The sequence below is a fragment of the Cariama cristata genome, unplaced genomic scaffold, assembly GCF_000690535.1.
Source record: "Cariama cristata isolate BGI_N322 unplaced genomic scaffold, ASM69053v1 scaffold6099, whole genome shotgun sequence".
Taxonomy (NCBI): Eukaryota; Metazoa; Chordata; class Aves; order Cariamiformes; family Cariamidae; genus Cariama; species Cariama cristata.
Window position 1 is genome coordinate 32,594 of NW_009633929.1, and position 25,875 is coordinate 58,468.

At 40.3% G+C, this 25,875-nt stretch overlaps 1 protein-coding gene across 1 annotated transcript in view; it reads right to left on the reverse strand.

Annotated features, from left to right (window-relative positions):
* Nucleotides 1-23,207, reverse strand: part of LOC104166864 (uncharacterized protein KIAA1671-like) — a gene marked incomplete at its 3' end in the record, with an annotated part of 50,432 nt that extends 27,225 nt beyond the window's left edge. The window contains exons 1-4 of the mRNA XM_009706955.1: nt 21,610-23,207; nt 20,354-20,447; nt 15,315-18,509; nt 14,444-14,566 (exon numbers count right to left, since the gene is read on the reverse strand). Of these exons, the coding sequence (XP_009705257.1) occupies nt 14,444-14,566; nt 15,315-18,509; nt 20,354-20,447; nt 21,610-23,207 (5,010 nt within the window). The remainder of the gene's footprint in view (nt 1-14,443; nt 14,567-15,314; nt 18,510-20,353; nt 20,448-21,609) is intronic.
* Nucleotides 23,208-25,875: the final 2,668 nt, after the last annotated feature.

The window sequence follows — 25,875 nt, forward strand, 5'->3', positions numbered from 1 at the left end:
CGCAAGAAGAGCTCTTTTCTTCTGCACAGCTGGAGCTTTTGGGGAAGCAAGACTGAGCTCACACACATTACATTTATTAAGCAGGTTCTAGCAGTCAGGAAACATCTCCTCGAATCTCACAAGTTTTAGCATTGCTTGGTAATACTATACCTAAAGCCAGGATCCGTTTCGGTGTGCTCCCAAGGGTTAGGCAGCACAGGCAATTCAAAACACAGCAAACACAAGCGGGCCAATTTCAAGAAGTGACAGACAGCCAGACTGCATGCTGTACTGGGGAATGAGATGTTCTCTGAAGAGTTAGATTTGGTCCAAAGCACTCTCTTAAATCAGTCAGTAAATGCCAAAGTTACTACTTCTTAAAGAGTGCATTTCTGTCATCCTTTTCAAAGAGATAAAATACAGAACTTCTAATTACCATCTGCCTGGAGAAATTTGGTAGTATTTCTTTCTCACAGAGGGTGTTCAGCTGATCTCCAGCTACCGAAGGTTCAAATCTGACTTTCAGAATTCAGAGAACACTCCAAAGGAAGAGCATGCTTTTTTTGTGCAAGGTATTTCCTTCTTCAAAGAGCAGTAACAAGAAGCTGGAAGGTAAAACTGCATCTTAAATCATTTCAGCTGTTCTCAGCATAACCGCATGCTGCCTAACAACTCTCTAAACCACCTTCCCACTGCACAACTGGGAAGCACTGAGCACCTGATTGCTCTTTCCATTTTCTCCCTACAAAACACGATTCCATGTGCCTTTCGTTTACACCAGCCACTTCTTGATTGCAGTAAGTAGAACAAATATCATGTCTAAGTTTATACAATACGCCCTTCATCCATTTAAGCTTGCAACGTGCCACTTTTACAAAAAAAGCAACAGAATTTATTTGCCATTGCTGTGTAACACCGCATGCATACATGGTTCCATTATTTCTCAGACTCTCTGCTCTTACTGCCTCCTCCTCTCACGCAGAGGAGGTCAGCCCCACATCACCCGATGGGAGGATGACTGCACAGCCCCACACAACGGCCCAACGCTCCCGCGGCCCCCCGGACACCGTCAGTGCACTGGTCGGGGACCACAACCCAGCCGACCCCATGCTTGCACCAAGCTACATCGAGCCAAGATGCTTTTCTGGAGCCCAAAGCAGGGGCATGGTACAAGAACACCCTGTAATGCTGCAGAAGGCTACATCTTAAACTGCTTATCAGGGTGATTGTCACAGGTGTGGCCTTCGTTTGCATTTTTCAGATTAAGTGCGTTATTTCCTGCTAAGTCTGGAACTTTGTGGAGCTAAAAGGTTGCTTTACTGAAATTCCTTCTGCTTTCTCAACTGGATTTGATGTCTTTCCTGCCCTGAACTGTGAAATACTGCTGAATTATGGAAAAAATCCAGAAGTAAATCCAGTCTCATTTGTCATCTGCAATCTCCAACCCTAGCAATCAAAACTTGCCAAATATGTACTGTGGTTAGCAAATAATCTATACTGCCTTCCTTAATGTGGCAGCTATTTATTAGCATCAACCGTGAATCACTAAACCAAATACTACATTTTTTCCAAGCTTCATTCAGGCTTAAGATTTACCTACAGTTACTTTAAGAGAAGCTTTGGACTACAGTACAAAGTCCTGTCATATCTTGAGGAAAGTCCACTACAAAGAACGACTTTCCCCATGCTCAAGTTGCTCCCTAAAATGCCGTTTCCTTTCAGCACAGTAAACACGCACCGGCTGTATGAACAACTCACAACTGCTGAAAGAACAGGAACAATAGCGGGAACTTGGCTGTCTCCCAGCATTAGCCACAGGGACAACCGCATGGGAAAGCAGGAACCGAGTCAAAACAGCTTTAATTCAAAATATTAGTAGGGAGGTAGTGAAGTTACCTCTGCTTTGTACATATAAGTGAGGTTTAATATTCCACTTTAGCCTCGTATCAGAAGCGTACTCACTACTTCAGACTCAAGTTCAAGGGGAGGGGGGCAGGGGCAGACAGTCCCCCAGTTCCAGCTGCTCTGAGCCTGGAATGACACAAGTCATTACAAAAAAATAAATTACCGGGTCTACAAATAGTTACAGCTTACCGAACGCAAACCTCATTGTGCCGAGTTAACCTAGAACGCACTATTCCATACAAGCATTTTATGGTAAATTAAACTTAATACCACACCTAATTACAACATACCGTCTCGGATTCTGCACGGTTTCCCTTGTGCGAGCTCTGAAGCCGCGTGAGGTCGAGTGGCCCTGGGCCAGCGCGCCGGCCCGCCGCGGCCGAACAGCACTCTCTCGCGTTCCTGCGGGGAACGGGCTTCCTCGGCCGGCGTTATTTCGTCTGCTTGCTCTTCGCAATGACACAAAAGTTAGAATTCCTCTTCTACAGCAGCATTCAGGAATTAGGAAAATACCTCTCCAAACAGACTTGTCCTGCAACAGGGCTTTGTTTACTCAGATTACTTGAAAGGAAGATTTGGCTGCTGACATCAGCATGGCAGATATACCTCACACGCTATCTGGGTGTGAGGGATTTTTAAATCTTTGGAAAAAATGTATGCCTGAAACGCGATTGCCCCATCATCAAAAGTAAACCCTGTAACAGAATAGCAGCAGACCCTCTCCATGGAAATCCCCGGGCAGCGCACACAAAGGGAAGCCACACAACACCACACGGGATGCCTTCCCTCCCTTAAAGCAGGGATAACCATTCCCTGTGGCACGCAGACCGATGATTAAGGTTTCCTTCCATCACCCATCAAAATGCTATTGCAGTGACGTGCCATAGCAGCACGGTTATTAACGAGCTGCCACTTCCTTTGGAGTTGCCTGATAAAGAAATATCAAAACCACTCTTAAAAAGATAGCAATCTTGTCAAAACAAACTTTAGATCTTACTTCTTACTTAAATACCCCGATTTTCTTTTGGTTCTGTAATTATTGTTTAATGACTGTCAATAAAGAAGGTCTTTTTAAATCATCACAGTGCTGCAGGGTAACATTTTATTTAAAACATGCCATTTTCTTTTGAATGCTTTCAGGATGTAGCATTTGTTTGCTATCCGAGCAAAGACAAGTGCCAGATTGAGAAGAAAGAACTCATCAAGAATGGTACGCAGCGTGCTCAGGAGGCTCATCACCACCATCCACACCAGAAGGCCAAAACTGAGCAATGAATCCGGAGCCCACTTTGATTTCAACCATGTATCACAGTACTACGTATGTATAACACAGAGCTACAAGATTTATGAGAGATTCTCTGCTCCTAACGTCCTGTTAGGAGGTCTGGTCTCCCACAGGCTTTTCGGACTTTCATTTTGTTAAAGTGGAACCAAGGCAGCCCTTGGATCATACCTATAATATTTTCAAGTTTTCAAGGCATCTTCAGCCACTCGCCTGCCCCAGATGCTTTTCCTGTCACCCTCAGTTGGAAACTAATGAAATTACCCATTTTATGAGGCATCAGGATTTATGCATCTACCACACATGCTGTGGGGGGATCCAGATGGAGTGAACATCTGGCTGTCAAGAGAAAGACCATATATTCAGTAGAGATCACAGTGGTCTCTCGTAGCAGGGGGTGCACTGGTAGCTCTTCCAGCTGTCTTCTCTCATCTACTGACTTTGTCTTACCTGGATTGAACAGCAATCACATAGCTCTCCATCGAGCCCCAAGATTTTGATTGTTGCTTGTCTCTGATACCCCAGCAGCACAGCTGGAGGCCCAGCCAGCACTCTGAGCCAGGTCCCTCACTCACCATCAAACCAGCCAGGACCATTCTGAAAGGTGCTCAGCAGAAGCAACCACCAAAGTCGCAGCTGGCTCCTGAGCAAGGTACTAAAAGCAGCACCTAGCACAGGTCACATCTTCACACCAACCCTCTTCTCCCTGTGAGACTGTTCAAAACCAGCCAGGGCTCCTATTCCGTTTCCTTCAGCATCTATTCTGGAACAAATCCAGAACTTTCCTACCTCTTACCAGCTCTGCATCCTACTGCAAGTAGTCTGGCCTCCACTCACTGAGCTGGCTTATGTTACCCTGGTCCTACTCGTGACACGGATCATTGTTGATCAGCGTGCTCCTACAGTAGCCTCAGATACATCAAAAAAGAGATTACATCATCAAAATGGCAACATCCCACAAAACGCACTGAGGCAGAGCAAGAATTACCACTTTGAGATGGCTAAGGACGGGAACAGACCCAACCAAGAGCGCTCCACTAGTGGCTGCGTCCACAAGCAAGCCAAAAATGCTGGTTATTCGACGAAGGGCATTACAAAGGAACAGGAAACCTCACTTCTGTGGCTGCGTATCTGGCGTGCTGACCAGCTCGACCGCGTGACTGATGCAAGCAGCTGGACAACAGACTACTGAGCTGCACTTCAAGCTGCGCTTATGCAAGTCAGACCTAAAGATGTCTTGCACCAGCTGCAGCAAAGCTCCTCATCAGCTGGAAAAGGGACGATGAATACCCCACGTACCCTGGAAAATACTCAAGTATAGTAAGCATAGCACTGGGTCACTGAAAGACTGGCACTTGAATACATAGTTACAATAATTAACAATTTAAAGATTATGAAAAGATCACAGCTAGGAAGCAAGGTACGTGGCAGAGCAGGGAAGGAAGTGATGACGTGGAATACAGTCACCTATGATTCAGTCCCTGCATTTCAGCCGCTGAACTACAGACGACCACAACGCGTTTGGGGAGTAGCACGCAGCACTCTGCTTTACGCTTATCTCAGCATTTGACTGAAGTGGTCTAAATAACAAACACAATCTGTAACTGAAAACATGACTGAAAGCAACTCAGTAAGTCTGGATTCCAGGTTACTGGAAAAGGCAGCAAGAAGAATCAGTGCTGACACCAGCTGGATGGTAAAACAACCGGCCCTGAAAACACCAGGAAGGGGAGAACCATCAGCAGCCGATGGGAAAACACAGGCTAAGGCAGGACCAGCCACAGGTGCTCCTGCCGAGGGCTGCGGACAGACCCAAGAGGCAGCCTGCACCCTTTTCCCCCCTGTTGCCAGGAAAAGCTCAGCTGTATGCCATACAGGTTATATCTGACACCATCTAAAACCTGAATGGTCATAATCAAAGAAGGATCGATATATTGCTGGAGTCACAAACCCATAAGTTTCTGAGAAATTTCTCCCAACAACGTGCACATTTACAGTACGAAGAGACAATTTACTGAGGGTTAACCAAACACAGAGGGGTGTTTAAGAGTCCTGCTCTTCCCCCTCTCAAAGAAATATCAGCTAATTTGACCCAAACCAGACTGAGTTAATCACACCACCCAGGAACTTGTGGATTCTTGAACAGCCACCCTAAAGACTCACGAGCCTTATGCAGCAATTATAGAATCACAGAACGGTTTGCTTGGAAGGGATCTTAAAGATCATCTCGTTCCAATGCCCCTGCCGTGGACAGGGACACCTTCCACCAGACCAGGTTGCTCAAAGCCCCATCCAACCTGGCCATCCAATCTGCAAGGCTCCATCAGCACTCTTGGCTTTCCACTTTTATTGTTTTTTGGTTGGTTTCTCTTGCCAGTTGGTACAGTTGCAGCAGTAGTTCTCAGTAGCTCTCGTTAGTTCATTTTCCGTCATCACGAAGTCCGATGCTCGCTCTTCCCTAGGAACCTGCTTCTCACTAATCCCTGTTTCAGTGTTATGCCTCCCACTGAAGACACCACCAACCAAGAGCGGGCTGCAGTATTTCAGAGTCCTGCGGCACGCCTTGTTAAGAGTGCAAATGATCCAGGTTCGATAAGCTTGCTCTTCTCCTCATTATTACAACTCAAATTGAAAAGGGAGCTCAAGGTTGAATTACTGCACAGAACTCTGCCGGCATCTAATACATCCTACTGAACAAAACGTTTTACCTGACACAAAGGTTACTTTTCAGAAACTTAAGAGCTGTCACTCAACGCCCCCAACTACAGGACACAGACTTCTTGGTGGTCAGTCATCATTTCATACACACTGGGGCAGATCAGAAACTATGCTGTGCTCAAAAAATACTATAAGGATTTCGAGACCTTTCCTGCACATCACAATAACACATATCCTACTCAAAGATCAGAAGAAGAACCAGCAAGTAAGTAGCAGATAGCTGGCACCGAGTGGGTCCACTGATGTCCAACACCATCACTGCGTAGGAGTGAAACAAATACAGAGCATAGGAGATGCAACCTATCAACAACTCAAAATAGTAGCTCTGAAAATGGATTTTCATTATAATGGTTTTTAATTAAGAGTTACAGCTTCTTCAGGTATATCTACCTAATGAATAAGGCATCCTAGATCCCCAAGACAGATTAAGTAACCCAACACAAAGCTTGACAACTAACCCCAACATCTCTGGTTACTCCTGATTATAAATAGAGAGAACTGATAAATACCTCCTTAGTAGCCTTCAGCTGTAACATCAACACAGAAAGTGACAAAAGACACAACTATGCTTTTGCCTTAAAATTTCTTTTTTAAAATATATTAAATATCATGAATATCATAATTGTCCTTCCAATATTTTCCTGCAACAGATCAGGAGATTGTACACAAATGAAAACTCCTAAGAAATACTTCAAGGCCTCTAAAAGAACATAAACACACAGAAAATACAACATACCTGTTCTGTTACAGACTAAAACTGCACCATATTAGATATCATCCTAGGGATCTCCTGAACTGATCAAAAAGCTTGTTTCGGTTTGAGTTGGTGGTTTGGTTTGGTTTGGTTTTTTTGTCCCTGGCCTTATGGAAAATCACCAGATATATGTGAAAGCAAAAGCATTCAGAGACCTCCCAGCCTTCTCACACTGGCAAACCATGAAGAACATCCACCCCTCTCGTCATACTGAAGCCTGATAGATCACACTAATTTTTTAATCTCCCATTTAAAGAAAGCTTGCCTCTTAACAATCTAGCTAATCAAATTTAAAAAACCTTAAGAAATGTCCAAAGACTTCCATGTTTTACAACACTACAGCCTCCAACAGGAAAATATTTTTAAGAAAAATGCCCAGTTCTTCAACTACTATTTTCTTTCCCAGCTGCAAAAAATTTACAGTAGGCAATCTCATCTCACTACTGACCAAAGCACATGCAAGGCAAGGACCGTAAAATTTCACTCTAAATGAGGGAAGCCAACTCTTTGCTACAGTTTCAAAATGCACCAGCAAAGGGCTAACATTAAAAGGTTTAAAGTGTCAGTGCTGATTACATCCCGAATTTACAGCTGAAAAAACTGCTAGATTAATACAGACAATACCACAAGACAAAGGAAAACTGGGATTTGATTAGTACAGAAGAAATCAAAACATTATGTAATTAGGTTCAAAGTAATATAGTATATATTCATAAAGGCTTTGAAAATCAAATTCATCTTTTATAAATGTGAAAATATCAGACAAATAGCAATCACTGTGCAAAAGCAACCCTTCAAAGCTGGCAGGCCAGCACACCAAAGGCAGCCCGTTAAAAAGAGCTTTTCATCGAAGAGGGCCCTGAGGATTGTTTGGAGAGGAAGTGCTCACCGAGACAAGCAAAACCTATTAACACAATCAAATTAAAAATAAGTACGGAATTGTAAAAACACACACTTCTAAAGCCATTAGTACTGCCCATTTTAGTTAAAGAGCAGGCAGCAGCTCCAGCTAGCAGCAGGGGAAGGAGTGCTTCTGGAAGCAGCGGTCTCCGGGGTCCAAGGATAGCTTTTAAACAAGGAGGGAAGAATATTTCTAATACGCAGCATGCAAAACTACAACTCCTGTGGGTAGACGTAAACAAGGAAGAAATTCCAATTACTAAGAGGGTTTTCTGAGGCACATTCAAGTAGTCTGCAGTCTCCTCCTTTTGAGGATTAAAGATAAAACAGCCTTTCTCACCCTAAATAAATCCCAAGTTTAATGTTACTCTTCAGAAAAAACCTGCAAAGCCATCGCTACATAGGAACACTCTCAGGATTTCTGAAAACAGTTAAAAACTTGAGAAGCACAATGACATTAAAGAGTACACTTACCCACAAATATTGCAGCAACTTTAGCAAACGTGGACAGTAATAATACTCCATTTTCCAAAGCACAAAGTTAATGCAAAACCATCTTCGTTAAGAGTCGGCCTCCCCACTCTTCCCCGCCTCCAGCAGAAGTTAAAAGCAGACGGAGGCAATTAAAAGCAACATGAATAATGTACAGGGACTGTTTATCCAGCCCCACGTCACCACGCCGAGTTCTGTGCCTTTAACAGATGCTGTGGCTACTTATAAGCAGTAGCTGAGCTACCGGCACCATGTGACTTAACCACTTGTTATTTAGCATCTAACTGCTCAGACTTCTCCCATCTCCGTAATCCGTAATGTGTTAGTCTAGAAGTAATAATAGTACTTTGGGTTTCACACTAAAAAGCCGTTCATCTGGAAGGAAAGAGAAGCTTCTAAACCCACTCTGTTTTGCAGACTGGGTTATGAAACGCTATTAATGCCACCGCAGTTGTCGGGGTTGCTAGCTGACCTTAATTTTTGGTTATATGCAAGGAAAAAAAAAAAAGAAAAAAAAACACATACATGAAAGAAAGAAAAGCTCCTGCTTTTAATATAAAAATCTCTTGTGAACAAGAAGAATTAGACACAACAAGTGTCTTTTTATGTATCGCTGGAATGTTCCCAGCAAACGAATACTACCAAAAAAGGAAGAAAGCCTGGGCAAACCGAGTTATTAACCAACACCGGGTCATCCTCCTCGGGGCTGTTTTTAGAAACAGGAAGCAGAGCAAAGCCATCAAACGCTGGCAGGTATTTTGTGAAGAGCAATAATGGGAATTTTAACACTTCTATCTGTTCCTATTTTTTTGACCTATGTCCTTTTTTTGATGGGAAAAGGGAAGAGAAGCGACAGGAGCCAGTGGAGGGAGGACCTGGACTGCCTTCCCCCTCCCTCCAGCACTCACCTTTCCCGGGGAGGGACAACGTGGAGGTGACACAAAACAGCTTCGAGGACTCCACAATCCCCTCTGCTTGCAATTTTGGCTCTGGGTGTTTAAGAAAAATACCTCCCACTTTTCTAATGGCCACCTATGAGATCTTGTATAGCTGACAAATTCTTTTGATCTTCTTCCAGGCTCCTTCAGTTTTTAGGCTAACAGAACAATTTGCACATGACTGTTTTTTCAGTACATCTGTTTCCATCTGGGAAGGAGTGAAGCCACAATATTTATACAATCAGAAGATGAGAAGGCTTGCTTTTCAAGGGGCAGGAGAGAGACCTGTCATGGGCAGAACTGGAAACAAATAGTGAACTGTGACAAGCCAAACTATGAATTCATCTGCAAATGTTTATAAAATATTTATCTTCTCTCCCTTGCAGTTCATTTCCAAAATATTTTTAAGAGTCAGCTCATGATTTTCTTAAACAAATCTTTCTCCACCCACACATCACAGCCTCAAATAACTGCATCTTTATATGGATACCATTATGGATACCAGATTTTCCTCACCAGAGGACAAAAAACCTCCAAAGTTTAATATAAAGTAAATAAATAAAATGGATAACCAGAGGCTTCAAAAATACTTCATGCCTACACCAGTTCTAGTACCGGGGTGCTCCGTTTTAGCTACACAAAGCTGGAATTTTGGTTATAAAGCATAGTTGCATTAAAGCTGCTCTGTTTCCAGACAAAGGCACAATCCCTTCAGGCCAACGGAGCGAGTGCGGTTACTTCTGTTTGGGGGATAAGCTGTACTGCACATTCCCCGGTTTTTATTTCATAAGACTCCTATCAGTCTTGATGACTTAATCAGGAATTGAGGTTTGCAACCGAACGTCAGAGAATTAGACTTGGGTCAGCTGTGGTGGAATCATTACAATGGATGAAAGATAATACTTGAAAACATCTTCTGAAATTCGAGGGGCTGACCACAGCACGTTGCAGTTACAGTGCCTTCCCGGGGAGCCCAGAGTACGTAACAACCCAGAGTCTTACAACAGGCTACAAAGCAGACAGCATTCTTATTTTATAGATAGTTACAACAGAGGCTTGCAGTCCCTCAAATTGCATTCAAGGTCTAAAGGAAAAGACCCCTACAATAAGACCCCTACAATAAGACCCCTACAATAAGACCCCTACAATAAGACCCCTACAATAAGACCCCTACAATAAGACCCCTACAATAAGACCCCACTAAGCCATGCAGATGAGCTCTCTGTCTGCTAGAGAGAGAGATTTGCACCTAATTCTGTAAGCTACAGTTCCAGTTGTCCAGAGCAAACATGAGAACAACTTTTATTTTTATACCTCTACCGTGATACAGGCAGGGCTAAAGCACAACACACAGAGTATCTGAGTTCGTGAAGGAGTAACTATTTTTAAATGGGCAGGGAAAAGCTTTGTCTTCTCGATACCATTAGCTCTAGCAAAGCAAACAGGAAATTATTTATTCATGTAAATTCTATTCATTTCCTTAATTCTCCATTAGGTGAATGCCTTTAAATCGAAAACTATTTCCTTCTTTACTAGAATCAAGTTGTATTAAAGAGTGAAAAGGGAAAGGAAAAAATCTTGTGTTGGAATAGAACGTTTAAGCACTAAGCTACAATTAGCAGTAATATTTATAACACAGTCAAGTCACTTGTTAAAAAAAAAAACACTAACAACAGAACATACAATCATAAACTTATTCTGACCTCCAAGAAACAGAAAGGCAGGCCAAAATATTGACACAGAAATGATAAATTAGAAGCACTTGCCTTGCTGTTCACCTGTATCTTCATCACTCACGCACCCCAAAAAGCAGAAGTCCATCTCCATTCCTAACACCAAGGACACGGCTACCCGGCTGACTCCTGCTGCACAAGCCACTTTCTGAACATCTCAATAAAAGGCAACCACAAGAACACCAAAACGTCTGACTAGAGAGTATCAGGAATAGTTTTGCAGATCATAACATGTTCTCCAGTACAAGACATGTAATGACACTGACCTTAGTGAAAAATATACTCTTAAGAAATCTGTCAGTCTTCAAAGACCTCAGTTTGAAGGTTTTAATCCATGACACCTCCAGAGTCTCAAAGACCATCACATTTAAAATGCAGACTTTGTTCAGGAACAGCCCAAATAGATAAGGGGGCATTTCCAGACTGTGATATTTCTATTATTCATGGGGACAGAAACCACCTTTCCAGGCTGTAGAACACACGATTTTTTTTATTTTTTTTTTTTTAAGTACATAGAGATATTGTAGCCCAATTCTTCCTCAAACTCTGGCACATAAATCACTGGTAGTATGATACGTTCACAGTCATTAATTTACCACAGTCAACACATTCACAGTCATTAATTCACCACAATCTTTGAAGGTGGTGAAGTCTGGAAGTTCTTGCTGTAAGTACAGAACATCTTTCCTATCCACCAGGAACATCACCTGTTTTAATGCTGTGAGGCCTTGTAATACAGCACTGAAGATTTGCTTTGTAAAAGACGTACCGAGAAAAGCACCAGCCATAGTAAAACCACAGACAATGACAGTCTAGCAATAATGCTGAAATCTTTATAAAAGCCTTCCTCTGTTTTTAAGCAATACAAACCCAAAATAGCTTAAAAAATGCAATCTAGATCACTGTTAAATCTCAAGAGTGTCATCCTTCGCAATTTCAGCCACCAATCCCATATCGTCAGTTGTATATTTTAACGGTTTAATTTCAAAAAAGTCCTACATAATGTTTCGAAAAATAACCGCATTGGAAGTACATTCCCTAGAAGATAATCACAAAGAAATGACTTCTCCAGAAGTAAAATTAGACTATCGCACCTTGCTTCCATTTACAATTGTCTTCAATCATAAGAATCTAGTTCATTAGCTGTCCTGGAAAATTTCATTCAAGTAGTTGTTTATTATCATAGGCAGATGGGAAATAATGCAACAAATGCATATTAATTTAAGTTGGTTTGTTAAAGATCAAAGAATACGGGACAATTCATTACACTACTTTAGTGGCGAATGTGAATGAAAGGGAACCTTTTATTCTACAATACAAGCAGCAACTTGTCACTTTGAGCACTACGGTCTCATTAGACAGATAACGATATCTTGAGTGACCAGTGATATGTACTGTAGCGTATTTTTCTGTCACTATGTCACAAGAAAAAGCAAGCAACCTCACAACTGAACAGACAGACTAGGAACTGTTCCAACAAAACAGCAGCAGTTTTGTTTCCTTCTAATCCTCTTTTAAAGATGTACGAAGCAACGCACAGATTGCATTCAAATTCAGAGGAAATATGTCATTTAACTGTGATTCTCCTGTGGATCTAGCTTGAGCTCTCGCATCCCTCGAACTCACACACAACTACAAGGAGTCTCTCCACCAGAGGGAAGTATTGAAACGCGCTGATGAGAGCGGCCACTGCACAGCAAAAGTCTTTGTATTTTCTCCAAATTAAAACAAAGGTATTAACCTTGGTGTCAGAAGAAATGATTCAGTTTTACATAATCTTCTGTGGTATCTATGTGGGCCTTTAGAAAACATGAAAGTACGGTGAGTTTTCCACCTCCCAAACGCAAACTTCTCTGCCCCTGCTCGCTCACAATTTATATGCACGAAGGCCAGACTGTCCTTTTTGCTACCATGGCACTGCAAAACAACAAATACACCACGATTAGGCTTTTCAAAGCTGCACAAAGGAGTAAAGCACTCAGATCCCACTGAATTCCAGCGGATGCTGGACATGGGAGTTTTCTCTTTGAGTGGGGCTGACAGCTTTCCTTTCCTGTCTTAGGCTACGCTTGATGAAGTCAAAGGTTTATTCTGAGTAACCTCACTTTTAACGACCAAGTTGGATAAATATGACTGTTATTCTCTGAGTACACTATCCGAATAGTTCAATTATCCCAGTACTATTTCCCACAGCACTTTTCTCCCACATGTTCTACCCTGTCAATGACACCTTTACATATTTGCACTGTAAGCTCTACGTATACAACTTTTAGGTATTGAATGACAATTGCCAATTCTGTAAATAACCCAAACTCCTCCCAAGATGAACATTCAACCTGAAGTCCATGCTAAGAATGGGAAAGACAAGGGGCTATCAGCCCTTGGATACCTTCCATGAAGTTTTAAGACTAGAATTGGAACAATATGAGCCTGTTTCCAAAACTCCTATTAGGAATCTTGTTTGCAAAATCCTTATAGGTTTGGCTGTTTTCTTTTTCTTCACTAGAAGAGAAAAAAGAACTCACTCAGTTCCTTTCCTTTTTTATCTTTTTGTCTATTCCCTGTTAAAGGGCTGTCAACAGCAGTATGAGTAATGACAAACCCAGGATCTCTGCAGAGGGCGATACATTCAGCCACCACACGAGCGTGCTAGCAGCCTAAGAGGACAGATGAGATTTGACCTTGAGACAGTCTGGTAACATCTTTGAGTCACCCCTCTTCCATACAAGTGGAGAAGTTTTGAAAAGACGTGGGACATCCAGATTTTCAAAGACTGAAAATATTTACGTGCAGAGTTACAAAAGAAGGCACTCTGCAGCGACTACAGTATTATTTCAGTGTATCGAATCTGTTTCCATGCACAAGGTAAAAACCAAACCAAAACAAAACACACACCACAAACCACAGCACTTGTAGATCAAAACAAGTTTTTCCAGTAAGGAAGGATTTCAGCAGCAGCAGCAACATCTCTCTTAAAATTGTAGAGTTCTGTGCTGTTGATGTGGTTTTCAAATCTTTTATTTTCTGCAGAAAATTCAGATATTTCATTTATTATTTAACTTTTGGAAGATCCAGATCTTTGCTTTGCATTTCAGAACAACATGTGGATACAGGACGCTATTTCCCCAACATAAAATTCATCTGTCGGCTAAAGTCAGGAGCCTACTGCAACTTAGGAGAGTATCACCCAACAACTTTAAGTGGGAATGTACCCCAAAAATACATATAGTAGAGACAAATCAGACTACCAAAAATGTCAGCTGTGATTCTTCACATAAAGAGTTCTCTCTGTGTTGCCTACAGAAAAAAAATTAAACCCATCACTTTTCAGGCTATGACATGGTTCTATTTGTCTGCACAATTTTCCGGAAAATATTTTCCACAATCTAACCAATTTTCATTATCTAAGCCAAGAAACAAACAAAAAACATAATGATCTAGACCCATCTTGAAAGTTCAGGATGAAAATTTTTCACTTAAAACGAAAAATGAACAAGCTGCACGGTTAATGTTTTGTGTTTGAAGATTTGGCATAGAGCAGTGTGGTGGAATCCCAGGGAGAAGCATTCTCTGCCAGTTAAACGCCACAGAAAGCGCATCTGCTCTTTCTGCTAGGAAGACACATACTTTCTTTCACAGCTATTTGCGAAAAGGAAAACAGTGCTGAATGGAGAAAGCCAGGCTGCATCTCTCTTATCTCTCCCCTAGCCCCTGCCCAAGAACCTCCTCCAATGTAACATACCGTCCCGTTGTCTGCCCTTCTGTCCTTATAAAAACTGTGGCGGCTTCTCCGAGTAGAAACCAGTGAAAAGTCTGGTCCAGCTGTTTTGTCCAAACTCTGCTTGGTCCACTCTTTCTTAGAAGCCTGTTAAAATAAAGTTATATATGTTGTTACATATACTTGCATATTTAGACATATGCATATTTAAAAAAAAAAAAAAAAAAACAGACACAGAGGAAGTTTAAAGCTGAAAATGCAAAATGGAAATATATTATAGCCATCAACATCCAACTGGCTCTACATTAATGCACTAACGTGTCACTGCGTTAAGGGAATCACTTGCATTTCACCAAAGTCAGTACCAGCAGTGAAGATTCACACACAAATACGGGCCATCCACCAGGTTAAAAAAAAAAAAAAAGGGAAAAAAAGGAAAATAATCAAGCAAATAAACAAATTTGCTTCCTTGGGGAGTGGGGGGGGGGGGTTGACACACAAAAAAACCTCCAAAAAGATAACTGTTAACAACTTATAAAATAAACCCAAAGTACTACTTTACTAATAACTACAAAATTGGAGAGTTAACAATTTAACATCCTAGGTTCACAGCATTAGTAAAATAATATGTACACATTTTAAAGCCTTTTTCAAGCTATCCATGGAAACATCAATAGTTGTTTATACTCTCAAAACAAAAATCTAGTCATCTAGTACAATACAAATTCCTCAAGAAAATAAAACCCAAAAGGAAACTAACTCTTGAAAAGTATGTTTCTGCTCACTTGCTGCAAAGTCACAGCTAATGCTGAAAAGCACTACAGAGATATAATAAAAGTTTCTCCTCACTTCCCATTTTAGTTACCGGAAACACTTAGGTACCATTTGGCAATACCTTTTTATCCTCATGGAAGAATGACTCTGGCTGAGATGACATCTTGTGTTTCCACCCATTATCCACACTTTCCAACTGGAAGCTTTGCCTGGATCTGTATAGATCCTTTCTCCCCCTTACTTCTTGCATAAGCGGTAGATTGTCTTTTCCTTGGTGGCTCTTTTCTGAATAGGATCGTCTTAAATCTGGGGGTGCACTTCCTAAACCAGACGTATAGTTCTTCCAATCAGTTTTACTTTTCACATTGGAAGAGTCGGTCTCACACGTCGTCTTATTTGCATTGTCTTTGCTCCTTGTTATAGAGCTCCTTGCTACATTTTTGCTCCAATCAACTTCTGGAGATACCTCCAAGAACTGTTCTTTTGTGACCACCTTCTTCTGTAAAAGGCCATCATCTGCCTTTGTGGACACCTTGGAAGCAAAATTAACTTCCAACCTTTGGTCTGTACCAACTGCATTTATAGGCTGTACCTTATCAATTACAAATGTTGAACTTTGATTCCTGCAAGTTAAGTTCACTTCTTCATCCTCATCAACGATGAAAGTTTTCTTCCTAGTGAACTCCACAGGTGAATTTACAGACTTATCTGAAAAAAAGCTGCTAGGATTTCCCCAGTAAGGAGGACTGAACTTTCTGTCTTTAGACTTTTGTTTATCAAATTCAGGGCTACATGATCCCAGTTTCTCTTTGCTCTTTTCATTCAGAATGAATTTCTCCGGTCTGTGGTACTCTTCTGCACAGCCACTAACAGAATAGTGATCTGATCCCTTCCATTCTTTCCAGCTGTAGGAAGAGCTCATCCTATCTGATACATTTCTTTTGTTCTTTGATTTCTCCCTACTAAATGAACTGTGATCTTCAGAGAGCTTGTCTTGAACCTTACTGGCCTTCACTGATTCTTCTTTATATTCTGCCATGAGCGCATCAATATCAAGAATTTGGGATCTGTAACCATCCTCAGCCTTCCTTCCAGACAAATCATAATTATTTTCACTCCTTTTCTGGGGGACCAGTTCACTGTCTTTATGTACCTGTGCAAAACGCAGGGGGGATCTGAGTTCATGGTAAGAGGAAACTTTTCTTCTGCTGCTTTTGAGATCAGTTTGAGCTGTATTTTCCAGATCTTGTTTTAACAGGAAAGCATCAACATCTATAATTTTCTCTTTAGAATGATCCAGATCTCTTTCATGATACTGTTGGTTATCTTTCCTAGATGCATGAAAATTACCAAATGCAATGTTTTTGGAAAAAATACCATCTTTGTCATCTTCTTTGACCCAATCCTTGTTAGTATGCACTTCCCGTGAGCCTTCTCTACAACTTGTACTTGTCAAGTTTTTATTTGGTTGCTGCAATAAAGATTTGGACCTTCCAGGAAAAACAGGGTCCAGATTAATTGTTGCTCCCTCACTCGAGCTAGAAATTGTATTGGTTTCATTTGCACTAGGAGTGCCAACAAAGCTTTTCTCTTTTTTGTTACCAGGAATCTGATAAGTCACCGCAAAATAAGTTGCCTTTGGCTCAAAGGCATAACTCTGATTTTTCAAGTAATCATCAGGACTGCCAAGAACAATTTGGTTTGCCTCATTCCCTTCCACCCCTTCTTTGCTTTTTTTGCTTCTCTTTTTAACTGAACCTTCATCCAACTGCAATGAATCTGTCCGGCTCAGCCTTTTGATATTTTCCGGAGTGAGCCAGACGACTTCTTCTGTCTTGATAGAATCCTGAGGCAATGTCCTCCTTCTCCACCTTTCAGAAATCCTCAAGTCAGAAACACTACTTCTGGTTCTCCTGACTTTTTCTTCTGGATCTATTACTCTGATTTTATCACTGTTTTCATGAGCTGTACTATCTAAGCTGAAGTTTTGTGCTTTGCAATTTAAGTCTAGACTTCTCCTTAAACCAAAGGCCCTAGATTCCTCTGTTAGCACTTTTGCATCAGGATGGCAGCTACCGGAAGATTTACAAAATTGTTCACTTGAAAGCACTGAAGAAGACTGGGTCCCGTGTTTGTTTACACTTGTTGAAATAACTTCACGGTCAAAGTTGGTTCTGAATTCATAGCTGTCTGCCCCACCTGGTCTAAAACTCCTTTTCTCAGAAGAGCATTTCATCATATTAGACCTCTCTGTTTTATCCATGGGAGAGACTTCACTCTTACCATTTTTAATTTCAGAACGTAGTTGGTTTACTTTTTCATTCATTCCCAAGCCCTTACTTTTGTTTGCAGAACAAGATATTTTTTCAGCTATTAATACCAGATCAGTTTCAGTTTTATCAGAGTCTTTTTTCTGATCAGGTAAAGCGCATTCACTGGAGAAAATACCATTAGGTTCTCTCAACGCAGACTTGCTTGTAAAAACTTTTGTGTCTCTAGCTTCTGAAATAACGTTATCTTCTTTCAAGTACAGAGCTTTACTATTTGCCCTAGCCAACTGACCAGTGTGTAAAGCTTCCTCATCGTTTTTATTCTCTTTCACAGATGATTTTCTAGTTCGGAGTGTCATGGCCTTTTTTTCAGGAGCCATTGTAATGGCTTCACTAAGAGCTCTTTCACCACACGTCTGAAAGATTTCGTATCTTGGCTCTATTCTTTGGTAAATTAGAGAGTCTTCTGCATTTTTAGGAGTGGGTTTTTCACTTTTTTCAACCAAAGATTTTTCTAAGAGAATGCCCGGAGTCACTTTCTTGTCTTCACTTGAACAAGCTGGTTTTCCACTTTTTTCTACATCTGCTATATGTTTTGATGAATCAGATTGCTTGTGATACTCCTTCCTTGTACTAGTGGTTTCCTCCACTTCTCCCATCCATGATCGTCTGTTGTGCCCCGAAGTCACCACATCGTGCTTTGCCTCAAGCTCATTATTCATTTTCAGTGCAGAATCGGTTCCAGAATGATCAGCAGCAACGTTATGCCTCTGAACATTATGGTCAAACATGGTGGCTCGGACAGTTTTAATGTAGGTCTTTTCCGTAAGTGTGGTTGGTTTTAATTTTTTTTCCAAGTTGCTTGTGAATGAGACAGAATTTTCACTTTGCTGAGAAAAATGCTGACCATCTCCAAGGAAGCTTCCTTTCCTCTCTATCTGATCAGGTTTATTTGTTATTTTTAAAATCTGCCGGGGTTTCCAAGAGTTCCCAGTAGCATGTGCTTCAGCGACATCTGTGCCATGTGCAAGCTTGATCTCCTTACTCTGGAATAAGAAAATTCAACAGTTAAGATAGTTTATTTAAAAGATGTGTAAGAAAGTTTATTTTAAAACTTACTTGCACCTACTCTGTGCAACACAGCCTGCACCAGTTAAACACATCCACGTTCTCTGAACACAAAGTCCACTGAGGGCAAGTTAATCTAACCAAATGTGTAGTTCCAGCTCCTGAATCTTGATTAACAGAATTATCTCATAGCTCAGTTTTTACTTTTAATACAAAAAAAGAAAAACGTATGAAGTGTTGATACACGAGATATGCATGACACTGAGCTCCTGAGCTCAGATTTCTCAAGATGTTTTAATCTGCAGCAAATTTATACCCACATGGTACTCCAGAGAAGGCAACACATGCAAAAAATAGTACAAAACTTTAGAAGGTTCATAAACCAGCTACCACAGGAACACTTAGGATCATTTACGTTGCAAGCCCTACAGAAATTCAAGTTCAGAAGCAAAGCATAGAACAGCACCACAGGGACACAGGCACCTTCAGAGGAAGTTTAAACTCCTGGGAGACATCAAATATACTGTATTTTGTCAAAATTGTCTTTTCAAATATAGCTGTTCGCTAACTAAATAGTTACATGGTCAGTAACTGCAAGGAACATGAAGGTCTGAGTAAACAGCACAGCTGGAGCTGCTCAGCTAAGAAAATTGTTAAGGCTGAGCTGAAGTAAAAAGAGAAAGCTGGAATTAATATTTATTGCCAATTCTTTACTACTATCTACTTGCAGGAAATACAACTAGCATCCTGAAAGCTGTTACTTTTAATAACATTTGTTGAAAAAGCATAGCATGTAAATAATAAACAGAATCAAAGAATACTCCCCCATCCTACAAGAATTCAATCTTTTTTTCAAGTTTTAAAATTTAAAGCTTGGAATTGACTTAAGATTTTCTTTAAATAAAAAAAGCTGAAGAATGTCAGAAAACCAACACTAAAGACATTTCTAAAGAAAAATTTTTAAATCTGATCTATATTCTTCTAGGAATTCAAAGAAATTTTTTTAATCCTACTTTATTGTCAGATTCTGAAAACAGCACTTCCAATAACGAAAAGTTTTCTTTTTAGAACAAACTGATCTTCTTTAAGACGATATTACACTACAGAAACTTTATAACTAGCTGCTAGTTTCCTTACCATACATTCCTACCTCAAACCTAGGCAGGAAAAAAGCACAGCCATGAGCACTCACAAGAAATACCCTTAAAACTACATTAAATCTCCAATACTAAGAAGTGTCGGCAGAGAAGTTATGTTTTACAACCCCGAGGTTTTGCTTAGAAACAAAGACAGCCTAACAGCTTTTACAGCAAATCAGAACTTTCTGTATAACACTTTACTGTGAAAACTTCTAAGTTAAATGTTATTGAGGAGATTGACCTGAAACATGCACGTATTTAATAAGGAGTTGTGAATTAGATGTAGAAATGCACTACACTAATGCTACGCTTACAGAAAATAAAGGATAATCACTGCACAAAACCACAACAGCCACAGTCGATTCACTGTGGGTTTTTGTGCATTAAAAGTCCCTTTAAAATAGTATATAAAATACTTTTCACTCTATACCACTGCATGCATTTAAGAGCATGCATATTTAACTTTTAAAAACTCAACAGACAAGACACTCCCAGACTTTACCAGCGTGTCCTAAAGATAGACTTACACAAGTAAACCTATTAGGATTATGTCATTCTTAATACTCTCAATACTCATTTTAAAGCCATTAATTGATAAAGACACACAGGGGACAGGACAGTGCTCTCTGTCTTCTAAATGCAAACCTAGCTGGAGGCCACATCGGCTGATGCCATTTTCTTACTTTTTGATGTTCTTGCGTTTCATTGATAGAGTCATTTCTCGTTTCAGCAGGTTTCTCGGGCTTTGCTTCACTGCTTGATGTCGGACTTGAAAACCTAAGACAAAAGACTTTTGTTACTTCTTTTAGTCCAGTTAGTTAGATAGCCGGTATGCTTCCTACCAAAGCAGACTGGTAGAAATTATCCAATAAATTATATTTCTTAAAGGAGAAACACCATTATTTCATAGTAAGTAACCGTATTTGGTGGTTTAATTGTATCTAGACCAAAGGATTGTTGTTTCCCAAAACACAGTTAGTTACGCAGCTTATTGTATAGTGTAAGATTTAGAGATACATAATGAGGTATAGTGAAAGAGATACTAATACTCTCACGCCTTGGCTAAATTTCTTTTATTTTGATCACAATGTTAAAAGACCAAGATTTGCTGAAAAATTCTACTATTCCACTGCTCATAAAGCAGGTCCCGTCAGCCAAACATCTGGTGCGTTCATCACGCGAAGCACACCTCCTTTACACTACCAAACCCCACCATCCTTCTTCCCTTATCCCTTCGCCATCACATACAGAGCATGAACGATCCAGCCTAGCACCAGGCCCTGCACCATGGCCTCGGAGAGCACTGCAAAGTGAACAAAGCACCGTTTCATGTCACAAACTAAGTTTTATGATTTGAATCATCAATTACCTAACTTCGTACTGAGGGAACACATTTTATCTCGGACTAAATCTCTTTTTACTGGATAAGATTTTTTGGTTTGGTATGTAAAAACTGGCAGATCTCGTATTACTCTAACAACGCTGCTCATTGCCACAGCTTAGGCAGAATAGACATCATAGATCTTTAGACCTCAATATGACAGCGAAATAAGATTCCTGCCTGGCTGAAAACCTGATACTCTGCCACTGTCAAAGACACGGACATTCTTTTTCTTTCTCACAAATACATAAGCTTGCAGTCTACAATGCTTATGTCAAGATTTCAAAATACATGAAATTTTAATAATAGATATACAGTTACAGTGACATGCAAAGGCCACAATATTGACAGCATTATTTTTTTTTTGCAGCTGTTGTCAGGGTATATTTAATTAAATTTTCTCTTTTTTGGGCGGGAAAAGGTGAGAAAGGAGCTCAAGAACAATAATATTACATTTGGTGGAACCAAAATGATCAGCTAGGTTACTGTAGTGAGAGAGTAAGTTTTACTGAATGAGCTGAAGTTAAGAGGATTAAATAGAATTCCTCTGCAACCTACATCTTTGTTAAGTCCGCAGAAAGTGGTCGTGATTGAAGCGACCTGCGTGGATTTCCTGGCTTAGCATCAGCATTTTCTGTTGTTAGTTCTTTGATTCTCTGTTGAATGTTCACACATCTGTTTTCCTTCTCAGCAGCTGATGGGAGAAGCTCTGTATCCATTGAGGTACCGGGATTTTCTGAAGTAAACAAACTGATGTGTTTTTTAACACTACCTCTTACAATATGATTCTCTTTTTCTGAGGAAGCTGAAGCGTTTTCACAGCCCAGAAACATATACGTTTCCTTCTGATCCGGTCTTTTCCCCCCTTTATTAGTTCTGCTTTCACTAGTGGTTTCACGGCTTCTTTCAGAACTGTGCAAGTTAGTCACTATTTCTGGTTTTGTCTCAATTTGTTCACTTTTAGATTTAAGCCTTGTTTCCCATATGTATTTTCCAGTATTTAGGCTGCCAATGTCTTGACTGCTGCTCTTCAAACTTGTTTTAGAAGAACTGCCTTTATTAAATTCAGTTTCTTCAGTTTTTGGCCCCATTTCAGACTGATCGTGACAGGCTATGTCAGTAAAAGAAATTACTGATACATTCTCCTTGCTTTCATGAGATGAACAAGTCTTCTTGCAAGAAGAAAGATCTTTATGTTCAAACTTTGCTGTCAGGTCCATGGACAAAGGCCTTGGTTTTCTAACCCAGGCTTTCTCCGTTGGAGATTTTTCCTCAGAAGCTTCCACGGTCCGATGCTTTTGATCTCGTAATGATTCCAGAAAAATAGCAGATACTGGTCTATGCTTTGGCCTTTGCTGCACATCAATAGAGAGGTCAGCTTTACTGTCGATATTATTTGCATCATCATTGTTTTTCTCCCCTGGACGAACTTCATAAGCATCTTTTTTTTCACCAGTTTTGAGGGAGTTCCAAGAGACTGGTCTAAGACTGGAGGAGAGCGATATCTGCCTATGAAGAGACCCTTCAGGATTCCTGGATGTCTCAGATGGTTTCTCCAGCTTCGCATTGCACTGAAGCTCTTTTGTTTGCATAGTACTAAACACTCTGTGGTCATCAGCAGCCCTTTTTTCTTGGGCCAGGTTTACCTTTGATTGCTCCATGCCTGCTGTCTCAAAAAGAATAACAGTATTCGCACTGGGTCCAGTGTAGAAGGTCATATTTGTGACTACTCTGCTGCCAGTCTGATTTTCATTTTCAATGACTTTCTGATCTACTAACGGAGGAACATTTCCACTTAATACCTTAAGAGATGATGTTTCTTCAGTGGCCTTTCTGATTAGGCTACTTGATCTGAAAGCCGGAATAGGTGGTTTTACATTTGCAAAAGTATCTGAAGACTTCTCTTTAGAAAAAGGCTTTGGGAAAAGTCTCGGCCTTGATCCTAGCGATGGCATTGTTGCAGATCTCGAAGTACTCCCAAACTTGTTCTTCTCTTCAAGAGTTAGTGATGCTGGAGCCTCCTTTGCCTTGTTACTTGCATCTGAGAGCACACTTACATACATATGCTGTGATTTATCCTCATTTCTAATTTCATTTAAGTCAGGTACTGTCGTCAAAGACGCCAAAGTAGAATTTATTTCTACTCTTGTTGCCATAGTTGTAATTACACATTCAACAGAACTGAAAAAATCCAACAAGGAAAAAGGATCTGCAATCAGAAAAAAAAAGAAAGAAAATGCAAGTATTGATGTAGAGTCAGCATGAACATCAAATATCATTATTCTAATTTAAATTCATATGGTAGCTAAACTCAAATTAAGGTGCCTTTCAGATATGCTGTTTACAGACTGTATCACATAATGAAAGACATACTGTTCCTCCTCCTCTAAAAAAACAGCAAGAAATACCATCATTCATTGATTAGGCCTGACAACCGAAGAATACATCACAAAACCTACAAGAGCATCTGCACAGCACTGAGCTCCCATTAGTCAATTCAGTTTCAAGGGTTGAGATACTTAAAAATAAAGAAAGTAATTTCTTTTTTGAAGCAGACATCTCTATGTTGACATACAAACATCAACTCCTTTTTATAATATAAATAGCTGGCCAGATGCATTGAGTATGGACTTTCAAACTAACAAAAATATCAACGTGACTGAAAGTGTATTTGTTATCTATTAGCTAAGGCTTACAATTAAACAATGGAAATAAATGTATCTTCTACAAATCTCCAAAAGCTTTGCTACCACTTACCATAATTTGCATTTTCTGCTGCAACCAACCCATACAACCCAATTCACTTCTCATAGTGAGAACCAGATCTCGTTTGCCAAGATCACATTAAGAACAGGGGAAAGCGATCACTTCAGCAGCACTGATCAGACCTGTCCTGCAAATAAACAAAGAGCGTTCAGATTCAAGTATGGCACATACCCAGACCTACAGAGGTAATACCACAGGAGACAAAAAATCCTGAGCATTTTAAGGAAAAAACCTTCCTCCCATTTTGAAGTATAAAGCCACCCGAGTTAACTGTATAAAGCAGAAGAATGTTTCTTTTTCAGACAGTTAGTAAAGAATCAGCAAGAAATTATCACCTAAAGCTAGAAAGGTGTAACTGAAAGGTGAAGGGTAAATAACCTGGTCTGTACAATAGACAGACCAAATTTGAACATAGTTAGAAGCACAGTTTAACAAGTACTGTTTGCAAATTCAAGTGCTGTCAATCACTAGTTAAACACAGAGCTCTGTCGTACTGTAATCTCAATTACTGTAATTTACTTTCTATTGTAAATCTCCTCTCTGTGACAACAGCATGCGAAGTGCCACCTGAGAAGCTGACCTTCAAACGGCTGCTTTTCAATCAAAATATGACTTCTACCATGACAAAGCAGTTTTTCCAACAGCTCGCCAACAAAGGCAGGAGATTAGCTTTGGCTTTAATTATATTCTTACTGCAGAGATGAGGAAAAACCACCAGCAATTAGAATTTCAGCAACAAGAAGCAACCTGAATTTTTCCTAATAAAAACTATATTTAAACTTTGTAGCAGATGCAGGTGGCTATGTAAGGTTAGATGCACTTTTTTTTCCCCCTTTAAAAGCTGTCATACTCTTAATTTATTAGGAAATTTGTACTGTATTTCATAGTCTTTCACTCAGGGGCTCAATTTTGTGTTGACACCTTCTTGTCTACTTTTGGGCAGACTTTGAAGGGGCAGTCTTTGGACTCCTCTCACCTGATTTACTTTGGTATGTACTTACCCTACAAATAGGCCTATTTGTAGATTCTGTGGAATATGGAGCCCTCTGCATGTCAATATTAAAACAAACAACAAAACACCCAAAAACCAAACCCACAGAATATTGCCTTCCTGAGCCTGCAGTCTGGAAAAATGGTTATTTCACCTCCAGCTTCCCTTGAATAGACTACCACCACGCTGGCACCATGAATTGCAGAGGTTTATTTCTGTCCCTTGCATTTACGCCTTCCTCTCTCAGGCAGGCTCATGAACTCTGTTCACCTTACCCATTCCCTTTCATCTTTCAATCCACTTGAAATTCAGTCCCAACTACTTACACACTGTACTAGTCCCCTTCAAGCCCACGACCTCTCCTTTCCAAAACAGTCACTAACTCCATCAGCTTATCAGAATCGATCTGTCCCTTCCACAATCTCACAGATCTTACTGAAATCTTCCTCCCTTTCCCACTCCTTAGTCTAAGAAACACCATCAAAATCCGATTAAAATGCTCTCACATTCCAAGGATGCAAAGGTTTTGTGAAGAGCAGTTACGCTCTAAAAGTAAAACGGTAACACTTGCTGAAATAAGGGCGATGCTAGCAGGAAATATCGCAAAGCAAAAAAATTAAGCTGTAAGAACAGCTTCTGTCTTGCAGTACTTGAGAATATGTTTGCTCCTATCATTCTGTAGTTCTTTTTCTTTGGAGAAGAAGAAGGGGGCACAGAGCTTCTTAAATGGAATAAAACTTGATCCTCAACGGAACGCAAGGCAGCGAGTATACAATGCGGGACATAATCCTTCCTAACAGCATACAACTCATTTCTCCAGCCAACATTCCTAAACCACAATTTACCCATTCTGATGATATTTGTTCCTTAGTTTTATTACACTACACTTTAGCTTTACAGGATCCCATTTTCTTCTATATGATCTAGAGACGTCAGTTTTCAGGTTTTAAATTCTTATTGCTCAGATATGTGGCCCAAAACAGACAAGTATTCAAAAAAGGAGAACAAATTTGCAAATTCTCAAAAAAGGAGAACAAAGGCACCCTCAGCAAGTTTGCGGATGACAC